General features: G+C 38.6%; 1 protein-coding gene across 3 annotated transcripts in view; it reads right to left on the bottom strand.

Annotated features, from left to right (window-relative positions):
• Window positions 1–14,379, bottom strand: part of camk2a (calcium/calmodulin-dependent protein kinase II alpha) — a 92,230-nt gene that overhangs the window by 36,650 nt on the left and 41,201 nt on the right. For all 3 annotated transcript variants that reach the window (XM_010894679.5, XM_010894678.5, XM_010894680.5), the window contains exons 4-6: window positions 10,596–10,650; window positions 2,777–2,842; window positions 604–676 (exon numbers count right to left, since the gene is read on the bottom strand). In XM_010894679.5, coding sequence (XP_010892981.1) covers window positions 604–676; window positions 2,777–2,842; window positions 10,596–10,650 — 194 coding nt within the window. The remainder of the gene's footprint in view (window positions 1–603; window positions 677–2,776; window positions 2,843–10,595; window positions 10,651–14,379) is intronic.

Below are 14,379 nucleotides of genomic sequence, written 5' to 3'. Positions count from 1 at the left end.
ACATTCCCCTGAACTGAATAATATATGACTCGGGACTAGTGCTTGAGGCAGGTAGTATTATTCACCCATACGGAGCAGACTAAACCTTGTGTATAATGTTTCCCTCCTCTTCCTTTTCCCCGCCTCTTCCCGTCAGACCTCTTTGTGAGAGCAGTGTGGGGGTGTGATGGCTGGAAACAGATCTGCTGCCATGCTATCCCATCCCCCCTCCCACGCTCACTGGAATCATAGCGCAATTATGTCACACATTTCTCTGAGGTGGTCTTCACACATCCCGGGAGAGGAGCCATTTACTAGCAGAAAACCTTCAAATCACTGTCCAAATGGTCGTTAGCTGCCTGAGCAAACAGTGATCACGTTAAGTAGATGGGTCCTTGTTAACCATATTAAAAAGAAATGGCTATTGTGTATTTCAACTAACAAAGCTATCATGTTATCAGATTGTTTCAGTTAAAAATCCTGTGTGTATCTGGTGTGTACCAATATCTACATTTCGATGTGAAATCAAATGTCAGAAAAGTCATCGCAGTTAGTATTTCACACTGGATGCATAGTTTGTGACTGGAGAATACAGTCTGTGTTTTTTTTATTATTTGACCTTACCTTGAGGTCTCTGTGAACGACTCCCATCTGATGACAGTGAAGCACTGCCTCCAGAATCTGCTGAATACAATGACTGTGAAAAAAGGAGAGCGACAGAATGAAAACAGAGCACAGGGAGTTCAGAGACGCTAAACTGAGTGATATGGATATGTTTTCCTTAGTATTCTTTCGACTTCAGTGCCTGAGATTAGAGAGGATTTTTGGGAAGGGTAGTTCTCTGAGCTTAAGATACTTTGAAAGAATTTAGTGTTAGCCCGCTCATCAAATGTTAAAATGTAAAGATATGTTGGTTGCTTACCAAAAATAGGGAGCTGCACAAAGCAACTAATGTCATTACTGCTATTACGTGTTTAAAACATAGAGGTCTATTGCTTTTATGTTCCTCTCAATAAAATGACTAACCACTGTCCCTCAAAGGTCCGCTGGACAAGCAGCAGTACAGTCTTTTGCAAGATCATTCATTGTACACTACTGTTGAATAGTTTGGAGTCACTTAGAAATGTCCTTGTTTTTAAAGGATTTCTTGCATGGAATAGCCTTTATTTCTCAGTACTGGACTGGTGAGTTTCAGAAGAAACTTCTTTGTTTCTGGCCATTTTGAGCCTGTAATTTAACCTACAAACGCTGATGCTGAAGATATTGAACTAGTCTAAAGAAGGCCAGTTTAATTGCTTCTTTAATCAGAACAACAGTTTTCAGCTGTGCTAACATAATTGCAAAATGGTTTTCTAATGATCAATTAGCCTCTTAAAATGCTAAACTTGGATTAGCAAACACAACGTACCATTGGAACACAGGACTGATGGTTGCTGATAATGGACCTCTATTTGCCTACGTAGATATTCCATAAAAAATCTGCTGTTTCCAGCTGCAATTGCCATTTACAACAAGAATGTCTGCATTGTATTTCTGATCAATTTGATGTTATTTTTATGGACCAAAAATTGCTTGAATTTCAAAGAACATTTCTTAGTGACTCCAAACTTTTGAACGGTAGTGTATATACACACAGTATTTCAAGATATATTTTGGTGCGTAACAGAAACAGAAGTTAATAGTTGCTCTGCGGTACTCCACATTTCATGTGACAAACTAATTTTGACAATATATTGTTGGCAGAGCTGGCTAATGAGAGATTATATTTCAGGATCCTGAGCTCACAGGAGGAACCATCACAAAAACTCCTCTCCTCTAAAATCGGGTACTGAGGCAGTGTGCATCCAGATGTTTTTTATGGCCTATGCACCTCTGAAATGGTATGAAGACACACAGATGTGTTACAATGGGCAATTACTTCTCCCAAAGCTATCGATCAACAAAGCAGCATGTGCCAAACTCTGTCTGATGAGTTTCTGCGTGTTGAACTGGGAATCAGTGTGATGCTAATTAGCCACTAGACTCAGCTGTCAGTCAAGCAGTGGAGTGGTGAGATCCAGGTCTCCAGAGAGCACGCTAAACCCAGAGCAAAGCGTAAATTGATTGGAGGACGCTACTCCACAGCCATCTGTTTCCATTTGTTTCTATATTCATTTGTTTTGTATCCCCGTCGCTCTGTCACCGCAAATCAACGGCCTTGTTACTCGTTTTCACCAGAGCAAGGCAAAGTGGGATGATGCCCTACTCTATCAATAAATGGGTCCATACAGGTAAACCATAACAGGCTACAGAGAATACAGAGTCAGAGTAAGCCATCTGACTGTGACTCCATCACAGCAAAGGTTTGAATAAAATGCATTATACAGAATATTAGAAATCTATATTTACATCCTCTGGGACCTCTGAATAATTCACTTGAGGGAGAAAATCCCTGTACTTCAACTTCATGTTAAAGAGGACCATGAATCACTGATTAGGTCTTTAAAAGCCACTACACATTTCACCCAACTTTACTCACCACCAACATAACAATTTATGGAAGAATTTAAAGCAAGTGATTATTACCTGAAATCAATTGGTTATGGGGAAAATAAATAGGTTAACAACAGCTAGATTCATAGATTTTTTGTTAGCTTAGTTACCTTTAGTTATATATAGATAACTGTTTATCTTGGCCCTTAGACTACTTTCATGGTGGGCAAGTTGAACAAAAGTGTGAATGTTAGTTTAAATTGCTATTCTCAAGTAATCTGTGTTTGGGTGCTGGATGGGTTTGCTTTGTGTTGGTTTCACTGACCTGGCGTCGGCCTCGCTGTAGTACTCTCGAGCAACAATGTCTTCAAAAAGCTCGCCGCCAGTCACCCTGTGGAACCGAGAGGACTGTCAGGCTTCCTGTCTCAAGAACTTTCGTCTGACCGTGGTAGCATGGAGCTAATGTGAGAGACATTACCCTCCTCATATCAGCCTCTGAGAGACACTGAAAACATCAGTGTTGATGTTGAACTACATGTGCCTCCACTGGTGCCTACTATGTTGATGTGAGAAAAGGCACCATTAACAAAAATAGAAAAAAATGCATTCCCTTGTGGTTGCAAAGTATCAATCAATCAAACGTTTTTATAAAGCCCTTTTTACATCAGTGTCACATCCTGGCTATGCCCCTAGCCATCTCTGCGCTGGGCATAGTCAGGACCGGACAGAAGGTGGTGCCTCTTGGCACCTCTATCCATTTTGGTCTCCCCAATTGGAGGCAGGTGTAAATCGGTGCCTCCAATTGGGGATCCTATTTATGTTCAATGTTTGTCCACACCCGGTGTGGTTCATTTTGGTTTTGTGCTTGCTGCACAACGTCAATGGTTGTGGCTTTGTTTTTGATCTGTTTTATTAAAACGTATGGATTACCACACTCACGTCTCTGTGCCTGTGTCCTACCTCCGTAACCGTGACAATCAGCAGTTGTCACAAAGAGCTTTTACAAAACACCCAGCCTGAAACCCCAAGGAGCATGCAACAACAGGGTTGATGCACAGTGACTAGGAAAAACTCCTTAAAAGGACTGAAACTTAGGAAGAAACCTAGAGAGGAACCAGGGTCTACGGGGTGGCCAGTCCTCTTCTGGCTGTGTTGGGTGAACATTTTAAGAGTACAAATTGTAATAATTAATAAATGCATCTGTCCTGTGGCCGGAAACTGTAAAACATAATCCAAGTCAGTAGCATGACCAGATGAACAAGGACAGGGACAGTCAGGGGTGGGGGGGGGATTAGTCAGTGGAATGGCAGCTGAAATCATCAGGTAACATTAGCTACTTGAACACAACCAGAAGGACTTTGGACAAGGACAGCAGTCTAGTAGTCCTGAGGTCTGTTCCAGGGGCTCACGTTCTTCCAGGTTTAAACGGAATAGGACACAAGGAAAATTTTGAGAATGCATTATTTAGATTTACAAAGGATTTACAAAGGGAAAAGAGAACTGACCCTACTCCCCCAGCACAATAACAAAGTAGCATAAAACCTTGGGACTAAAACAGGGGGGGTTCAGTGACACTGAGGCCTTATCTGAGGGAAACACCGGACAGGGCACAACAGGCAGGAAATTAATCCACCCACTTTTCATCAACCAGAGAAACACCAATCAACTGCAACCACCCTGAAAGTGGGCAGAGTATTGCCCACAGAGTTCACTCCCATTTCACAAGGACAGCAACGGAGAACAACAGTAATTCAGTGACTCCGCCCCCGAATGGCATTGGAGAGAGGACATCCCAGTGGAGATGAGAGCAAACCTGGCAAGACAGCAAGGGTGGAGAGAATCAAGCCTTTCCGTTCATTTTCACACCACTGGGCCTGACTACAGGTATCCATAAACCTTGCTGAAATTATGAGTCTTTAGTAGACAATTAAAGGTTTGCACCAAGTCTGCGTCTCTAACCTTAATCAGCAAATCATTCCACAGTAGTGGAGCTCTGCAGGAGATAGCCATGCCTGCAGCTGTTTCTTTAGAAATTCTAGGTACAATTAGGAGGCCTGCATCTTGTGATCTTACGTCACGTGTAGGTATCTATGGCTGGAAAAATTCAGCGAGATCAGTAGGAGCTAGTCCATGTATTGCTTTACAGGTTAACAATAAAACCTTAAAACCAGCCCTAGGGCTAACAGGCAGCCAGTGTAGAGAGGCAAATAACGTGTAATGTGTCAAATTTTTTTGTTCTAGTTAAGATTTTAGCAGCTGTGTTCAGCACTAAACGATGTTTATTTATTGATTCATCAAGGTAACTGGAGAGAAGAGCATTGCAGTAATCTAATCCTGAAGTACCAAAAGTGTGGATTCGTTTTTCTGCATATTTTTTGATAATAAAATTCGGTAGCACTTTATTTGGCAGGATGGAAACTACAAGGTAATAACTGGGTAATTTCCAGGAAACAACATAGAAACAAAGAGGAAACAACTGGGTAACAACATGATAACTACACATCAATAGTAAACATGTTTCTGTGGAAAATAGTAAGTAACTGCTAGGAATGTTACCAACACTAGGTAAGAGCATGCCAGTCACCCATTTATCGTTTGTTTGTTTATGCTGAAATAACAAGGAAACTGAAAGGAAAGTTCCACGAAACAACACGAAGACCACTACAATCAGGTCAGAATGTGGCAGTTACCCATCAACTCCTGTATTAAATGTATTTCCTGACATTACTGTTATTTCAGCACAACTTGATTATTAAATTCCTCTGTATTTAAAATTCTACACTGTGTAGTTTTACAGCAATGCTGTTGTATTATTAATGTGCAATATAGCATTAGCCTTCTCCCTTTTCAAACATATTTCATGTGTATTTCGAGTGTTCCAAACGGTTCCTTGGAAAATCATAGTTTTTTCCAAAAACGTTCATATTGTTGCCTCTTGTAATGATCTGAGGTCTCAGGAGGATAAAGCAAAGACCTCCCCACCTATTACCTTGCTTTTTACCAGTTGTTTCCTTGCAATTTCAACACTGTTTTAATGTTCCTTTCTGCGTTGTTGCATTGTAATGGCCAGGCATTGTCCCTGCAAACTCAAGCAAAGATCTTTCCTCCTATTTCCAAGCAATTTACCAGTACCCTACAGTAGCTGCATCTAGGTGCAACTGTTAGAATTGTCAAAAAGTATTTTGTTGAAGCAAGACAGGCATCTTTTATTTTTAAATGTAGGATGAACATTTGCTTTAAATGTATTTAAAATAAAATGTTTAATCATTTCATGCATTTTGTACTTGTATAATCAAACAATATACAAAGAACAAACCTACTTTCCGTAATGCCTTTACAGAGGGACAATTTCTTTCCCTTCTTTTGGCATCTCCTTTTCTCCATCAATCTGACTCCAACCACTTGGATAACCAATGACTTTCAGCTAGAAAATACATAGATAGGCTTATGTGAATACTTTATCTCCATTTATTTTGACCTAGGCACCACATAGGCACCACAAAGCTAACAATAATTAAATAGTAAGCATGAACATGTGATTAGTACTATAATCATTATTTGTAATCTTGTACACATTAAACCATAAAGCCACAATGCCAATTAATTTTATAAAATGGACCAGTACTTTAACCCTGTAAAGCCTGACACATCAAATAGCGGCCTGAAAATTATAATCTTTTTAAAGTGAAGTGTTTAATGGACCCTTTGAGAAATTATCACAATTCTCTTAAAATATAATTGACATATATGCTTTTTTTATTTATTTTTTTATCATATTTGATTCATCGGGCATTTATGGCAATTTATTGATCACTAACATTTTATTTTAGAAAACCACATAGACATTATTTATTGCATTTGGACCATTTCAGTTGGTCGACACTTTCATCTCAAAAGTCTTCCTCATCCCTACTATCTGAGGTTCCCTCAGTAAGCATTGGAGTCCATTTCTCATCATTCTCATCTGCCCCATGTCACATGAATTGCCATCCATAGTCATGCTGATGACATTTTGAACACTGTACTTCTTTCGCCATCTAAAAATACATTGCATACTCTGAATTTCATTGCATACTCTGAATTTCTTCTCTGAATTTGTCAATATAACATACAGATTATGATACCCAAGGAGTTATTTTTGTGGAATTTGATGATAAAAAGACTTCATCATGAGAGTGGGTTGCATATATAAGAAAAAAACACAAATATCTCAATTTCCACTGTAAATATATCTTAACATTACAATGTTTCATTAGTTTTATAAAACAATCTAAATTGTGTATTTGGCATTATGGTAGGCATAAAGCAGATTGCATCATGAAATCCAAAGTTAAAAGTTGAGGAGTTATATTCTCTTAATATTGCTTTTGGTAAACAAAACAAAACTGTCAATAACAAACCCTAGTACAGGTCCAACAACCTAAGTAAATACTGGTGAATTGCATAGTAATACGAGAACAGCCATTTGAATTGCAACTACACAAGGTAATATGGAGCTAACAGGTAAGTAAAGGGGATAGTTACAGAAGCATAACTGTACAATTCAGATCATTACTAGCGGCAACAATAGGAACGTTTGTGGAAAGAACAATGATGTTCTGTATTGTTTTACTATGCTTACTATTGCTGAAATTAACCAGGTTGTTACCAGTTGTTTCCTCTTTGTTTCTAGGTTGTTTCCTGGAAATAACCTAGTTATTACCTCATTATTTCCATCCTGGAAAAGAAATGGAAAAGAAAGCCACTCGTGAAACATATTTTATATGTTCATCCAAGGATATATCAGGCTGGGGATTACGCTGAGGTTTTTCAAAGTTTTTAGGGATACGATCAAACAATCATCAAGGTTCACTTTGTTTCTTGGGTCCTAAAACAAGCATTTCTGAGTTTAAAAGTAAAAAGTGGTGTCATCCAATTCCTTATGTCAGAAACACATACTTTCAAAGTTGTTTCATCGAAATATACAACTGTGTGTTGTCACTATAAAGTACAGACTTGATGGACAGTTTCCCAGACACAGATTAAACCTATTCCTGGACTAAAATGCCATTTCAATTGAGGTTTTAGCATAATATTTAGTCCCAGACTAACCTTTATCTCTGCCTGGGAAAACGACCCTGAGGGTATAAATCCTCCAAACTACAAACTTTTTGAAAAGAAATCCTCCAAAATAAATGTATTTTCTTCCTCAAGGCAACAGACTCTTGCGTAGTGTATTGCAATGAATAAAAGGGCTTGAGTGCTGACATTTCACGTTCCTAGTGGCCTTCAGATAGGGAAAATTGCCTTATCAAATTGTCACACTCATTGTATAGGTGGGTGTGAGGACATTCATCCATCAGACTGGCTCCAGGGAAAGCCTGTGAATCCCAGAGCAGAGCACCCTGTCTGGCCTGCCGCTTCCTCGGAGCTGGTGAGTCACTGTCACCCTGGGACACAACCAGATGCTACCCAGTCATGCCCTTATACTCTCCCAGGATTCACACATTAACTGGCACACACTGACAAAGTATTGCCAAATAGATAAACAAGGTATAAAAACATACACAGCATCATCAATAATTTAAAAAATATACCACGCTAATCCCAATATACCACGGGTATGAAGCAAAAATTCCTGTTTACACTTCTATTTATGTTGTTAACCAGTTAAGAATAGGAATCAGGCACTTCAGGCGTTTGTGGTTAATGAACAATAGACCAAACCCTCTGGTAAGCTTACAGAAACTATCACGTTGATGCGTTTCATGTCAACATGTACTATATTTTCTTTTCTGTACTGAAAGTGTCCTAGTGTCAAAAATTTGACTGTTGAAACTTATCTGAGATGCATTATAAGAGGATTAATGAAGACACGCTAAAAGACAGTTTTTTATTAAAATAATATTAATTAAATAATAATCAGGGCTGATATTTGTTATTCAATCTCATGTAGGCCTACCTGCTAATAGTACAAAGATTCAAACAGTTTGCTATAAAAACATTTCCCTTTCAGACCCCTTTCAGAAGGGGATTTCTTTTTTATTTTCAGTCTCATATTTTGTCCCTTTGAAACGTTCACTAAGTAGCTGTCAGATCCACAGAGTAAAGCTAATGTGATCTCTGACACAGCCACACCAATTAAAGAGAACCTATGGAGTTATGCACACATGCAACTTCTTGTTAATGCCCTGCTGTTTGAAATCAGATGACAACACTTTGCATCTGTCATCAGGATCTTTTCTGAAACATTTGTATTGCTGCTCATTGTCTCCCATCAGAAAAGCAGTTATTTTTCATTCAGAGACATGCACATGGCAGGTGGAAAAAGACACTTCATGATAGAATTATCTTAGATGTGAAATCCTGTAATACAATTATAATTTTCAGTTTCTAGTTTATGTCATGAAAAGCATTATACACTTACAGGGGAATGTGACCACGGTTGTGCAGACAAAAATAAACAGTTCCTTGACAAAAAAAAATCATGATAGTTTTGCAGCCATTGGTGTTTCAGTTCTAAAACGTTATTTCTAACAGTGACTTTTACAGAATTATTAAAGTGCAGCAAGAGGGCTCACTTGTCATTTTGAACTGTCAGATTTGAACCATAGCAAATAGTGTGTGGCATACTAAGGGGGTTGTTGGTACAAGGACCTGTGCATATTGCAGATATTCACTTCAATTGATAAACAAATTGAAATATTTGAGGGGGGAGAATACAAAATAAAAAACTCACAATAACCTGGTTGCGTAAGTGTGCACACCCTTAAACTAATACTTTGTTGAAGGACCTTTTGATTTTATTACAGCACTCAGTCTTTTTGGCATAGCACATCTTGACGTGGCAATATTTGCAGACTCTTCTTTGCAAAAGCGCTCCAAATCTGTCAGATTGCGAGGACATTTCCTGTGCACAGCCCTCTTCAGATCACCCCACAGATGTTCAATTGGATTCAGGTCTGGGCTCTGACTGGGCCATTCCAAAATGTTAATCTTCTTCTGGTGAAGCCATGCTTTTGTGGATTTGGATGTGTGCTTTGGGTTGTTGTCATGCTGAAAGGTGAACTTCCTCTTCAGCTTTCTAATGGACGCCTGAAGGTTTTGTGCCAAAATTACCTGGTATTTGGAACAGTTCATAATTCCCTCTACCCTGACCAATGAACCAGTTCCAGCTGAAGAAAAACAGCCCCAAAGCATGATGCTGCCACCACCATGCTTCACTGTGGTTCTCTGGGTGATGTGCAGTGTTGTTTTTGTGCCAAACATACCTTTTGGAATTAGAGCCAAAAAGTTCAACCATGTACTTTTGGGTGACTTGATGTTTGTTTTTGCAAACTTCAGCCGGGCTTGGATGTTTTTCTTTGTAGGAAAAGGCTTCCGTCTTGCCACCCTACCCCATAGCCCATTCATATGAAGAATAAGGGAAATTAGCACACAGCCAGTACTTTTTCATTAATTTAGGAGGGACGTCCAGTTCTTGGTAATGTCTCTGTTGTGACATATTTTCTCCACTTGATGATGACTGTCTTCACTGTGTTCCATGGTATATCTAATATTTTGGAAATTATTTTGTACCCTTCTCCTGACTGATATCTTTCAACAATGAGATCCCTCTGATGCTTTGGAAGCTCTCTGCGGACCATGGCTTATGCTCTGAGATGCAACTAAGAAAATGTCAGGAAAATCCTACTAGAACAGCTGAACTTTATTTGTGATTAATCAGAGTCACTTTAAATGATGGCAGGTGTGTAATGACTTCTATTTAACATTCGTGTGAATGTGATTGGTTAATTCTGAACACAGCCATATCCTCAGTTATAAGAGGGTGTTCACACTTATGCAACCAAGTTATTGTAAGGTTTTCATTTTTCCCCCTCAAAGATTTCAGTTTGTTTTTCAATGGAATTGTTCCCAATATTGGTCACATTAATAGTGGAAAAGGTTCTGACATGATTTATCTTTGTCTCATTCTTTTACTTTACAAAACCCTGGCATTTTAACAGGGGTGTGTAGACTTTTTATATCCACTGTAGATGGTAGTTCCCTGTGGTTCACATCAAGGCAACTCTCAGCCTGTGTCATTAATCTCAGTAATTCCTTCTGTGTGTATGAAAGCAGATGGAAATGTGCAGTGGATGTATTCACTGCAGTGCATTACTCACAGGTCAAAGATCAGGTAGTGATGCCCCTCCTCCGAGATGCTGTCATGGAGACGCACTGGAGGTTAAAAAGAGATAAAAAAATGTTTTTGTTAATGCCAGTGAAGTGCAAGGAATGAAAGCTCTAACATTCTCCACATGCATTACCATTTACTAAATTACACACATTAATAATAATAAATAATAATAATACATTTTATTTGCTGGAAGCCTTTCTGAACACTCTTACATAATGTAAGTAGTACATTCTAAAAATGACATACATAAAAGGAACATTTTAAAAAGGGGGAGGAGAGGCTATGGGATAAAAACAGGATAAGGGTTACAGTTAGAAAGGTGGTGTAAAGTTTACAAGCAAAACACAGAAGGGAAGGGGGAGGGACTAAAAGGTTGAACACAGAAGGGAAGGGGGAGGAACTAAAACTTGAACACAGAAGGGAAGGGGGAGGGACTAAAACTTGAACACAGAAAGGAACAGCTTTGTAGGTGAGGAAAAGCTTCTTAAAATCAATGCGGTAGTGCACAGGGAGCTGTTGTAGGTGGATTATTTGGGACCAGTGAGAGTTTACTGGTGAGTTAATTAGGAATACAGATGAGGAGTTGAAGTAACCCAGTCAGGTTGTGATGAGGGCATGGACAGTGAGGATGGAAGATGGAATCGAAAGAAAGGGAACTCGCCAGAGTGACACAGAGGCTTTTGACACGACCCTTGACCCTCTATGGTGATATTGAGGTTGTGCTGTTTGGAGAGGGTGGAATTGGAACCACTGAGCATGATCTTTCTTTGTCACTGTTGAGTTTGAGCTTTGTGCTCATCCCAATATGTATATCGGTGGATGACTTCTTTCATCTCCCTCATCAAGGCCATTGATGAGGGAGGTAGGAGGAATGGGACATGTGCAGTTAGGTCCATAAATATTTGGACAATGACACAATTTTCATAATTTTGGCTCTGTACACCACCATAATGGATTTGAAATGAAACAACCGAGATGCCATTGAAGTGCAGACTTTCAGCTTTAATTCAAGGGATTGAACAAAAATATAGTATGAAACCTTTAGGAATTGCAATGATTTTCATACACAGTCCCCTTATTTCAGAGGCTCAAATGTAATTGAACAAATTAACACAATCATACATAAAATGTTCAATGACTGCTTGAAGTCTGGAACATGGACATCACCAAAAGTTGGGTTTCCTCCTTTGCGATGCTTTGCCTTTATTGCAGCTGTTTTCAGTTGTTGTATGTTAGTGGGTCTTTCTGCCTTAAGTTTTGTCTTCAGTAACTGAAATGCATGGTAGATCAAGTTGAGATCAGGTGATTGACTCTTCTTTGCCTTAAAAAACTCCTGGGTTGTTTTCGCAGTATATACATATGTAAAGTGAAGCGCCGTCCAAACAGCTTTGCTGAATTTGGCTGAATCTGAGGAGACAATGCATCCCTGTCTTCTGTCTTCTGTCACATCATCAATAAACACTAGTGACCCAGTGCCATTGGAAGCCATGCATGCCCATGCCATCACACTGCCCCCACCGTGTTTTACAGATGATGTGGTATACTTTGGATCATGAGCCATTCCAAGCCTTCTCCATACCTTTTTCTTCCCATCATTCTGGTACAGGTTTATCTTAGTTTCATCTGTCCAAAGAATGCTTTTTCATAACTGGGCTGGCTTTTTTTCATGTTTTCTGGTCTTCATGCTTATGAATGGTTTGCACCTTCTGGTTAACCCTCTGTATTTAATCCTGTGAAATCCTCTCTTTATGGTAGGACACATATGTAATTTTGCTTGGAGACAGGGTTGAGACTTCATATTAAACAGGTGTGTGATCAGAGATCGGGAGCATAACATAAATTCAGATCCATACCAATGGAACAGACTAAATCTAAAATGTTATTTTTTTGTGAGGGGAAAGAGTGTTATCAAGTCAAAAGTAATGACATAAAATCAACAGTAAATATATAGCTTGCAAGGGCATCAATGCATATATTTTAGTGTGTATTAGATGTGTTTTACATTTTCTCAAAACTATGAACACACTTCTCAAATCTCACATAATTTTCATTAAAACAGAGACATCTCACACAAAATGAGTTATTTTAATTTGCTTTAGTACTTTTAGTCCATACAGAATTCACTTTTAAAATAGTTAATATGCAAGGCTAAAATTAGCAAAATTACCTATAACTATGAAAAGTAATTTAAATCAATCCTTACACAATGGACAAATACATATTAACTACAACCTTCAATATAGCCTAACACGGTTAATCCAAAGATTCAGAAAGAATGTCACTCAAGAGCAAGAAAATCTGAAAAGAAAAGGCTTTATGTAACTTCTTCCATTTTGTCCTTTACAAATGCAATTTAATAACAACATCGCTAACAAATCATTGCAGAAACAAAGCAGTGTCAAATTATTGATTATTCTTATTACTAATGTCACCGATGATCTACTGCCATTGGTCCTACTCATGGAAAGGCCATGATTGTCAACATGGTTCATAATTGTGGAGCAAAGTTAATCTAAAGCTATTCTTTGTATTCCCCCTGTGAACTGCTCCCTTCAACACGCATCTCAACCCTTGTTTGGTTCATTTTTACAAATAGCAAAGGATACCTTTTTTAAGCATCAATATGGACAGATAGCTGATGTCCTTTGTAAAGTGTTATGTTTACTGGTTTTCTAAAATTGTGCTTAATATTGGCATTGTCTGTGAATGTAATGAGATAATGCTAATTGCTGCGCAAAAAAAGAATACTGCTACGCTCATTAGGTTATAATGGAGATCAACTGAACATCAGTTTCACTGAAACAATCTTAGAAATTGGGAGAAACGGTATCTTTCATACAAATTATTCTTTGCCCTCAGCCACCACATAAATACAGGTGTGCTCATAAGTCTGCACACCCTGAAAGAAATTGTGAAATGTAGGCATTGATTTTGAAAATATGACTGATCATACAAAACGGATAGTTATGAGAAGTTTAAACTTCATTTGCACAAACATATATACTGGTACAAAGCACTTGCACATACATATATACTGGTACAAAGCACTTGCACATACATATATATACTGGTACAAAGCACTTGCACATACATATATACTGGTACAAAGCACTTGCACATACATATATACTGGTACAAAGCACTTGCACATACATATATACTGGTACAAAGCACTTGCACATATATATATACTGGTACAAAGCACTTGCACATACATATATACTGGTACAAAACACTTGCACATACATATATACTGGTACAAAGCACTTGCACATACATATATACTGGTACAAAGCACTTGCACATACATATATACTGGTACAAAGCACTTGCACATACATATAAACTGGTACAAAGCACTTGCACATACATATATACTTCACTTGCACGTACATACTCTCACCTAAAGGATTATTAAGAACACCATACTAATACTGTGTTTGACCCCCTTTCGCCTTCAGAACTGCCTTAACTCTAAGCAGCATTGATTCAACAAGGTGCTGAAAGCATTCTTTAGAAATGTTGGCCCATATTGATAGGATAGCATCTTGCAGTTGATGGAGATTTGTGGGATGCACATCCAGGGCACGAAGCTCCCGTTCCACCACATCGCAAAGATGCTCTATTGGATTGAGATCTGGTGATTGTGGGGGCCATTTCAGTACAGTAAACTCATTGTCAAGTTCAAGAAACCAATTTGAAATGATTCGAGCTTTGTGACATGGTGCATTATCCTGCTGGAAGTAGCCATCAGAGGATGGGTACATGGT

The sequence above is a fragment of the Esox lucius genome, chromosome 7, assembly GCF_011004845.1.
Source record: "Esox lucius isolate fEsoLuc1 chromosome 7, fEsoLuc1.pri, whole genome shotgun sequence".
Taxonomy (NCBI): Eukaryota; Metazoa; Chordata; class Actinopteri; order Esociformes; family Esocidae; genus Esox; species Esox lucius.
Note: the sequence above shows the minus strand (reverse complement) of the source record. Positions and strands in the feature narration are given on the sequence as shown.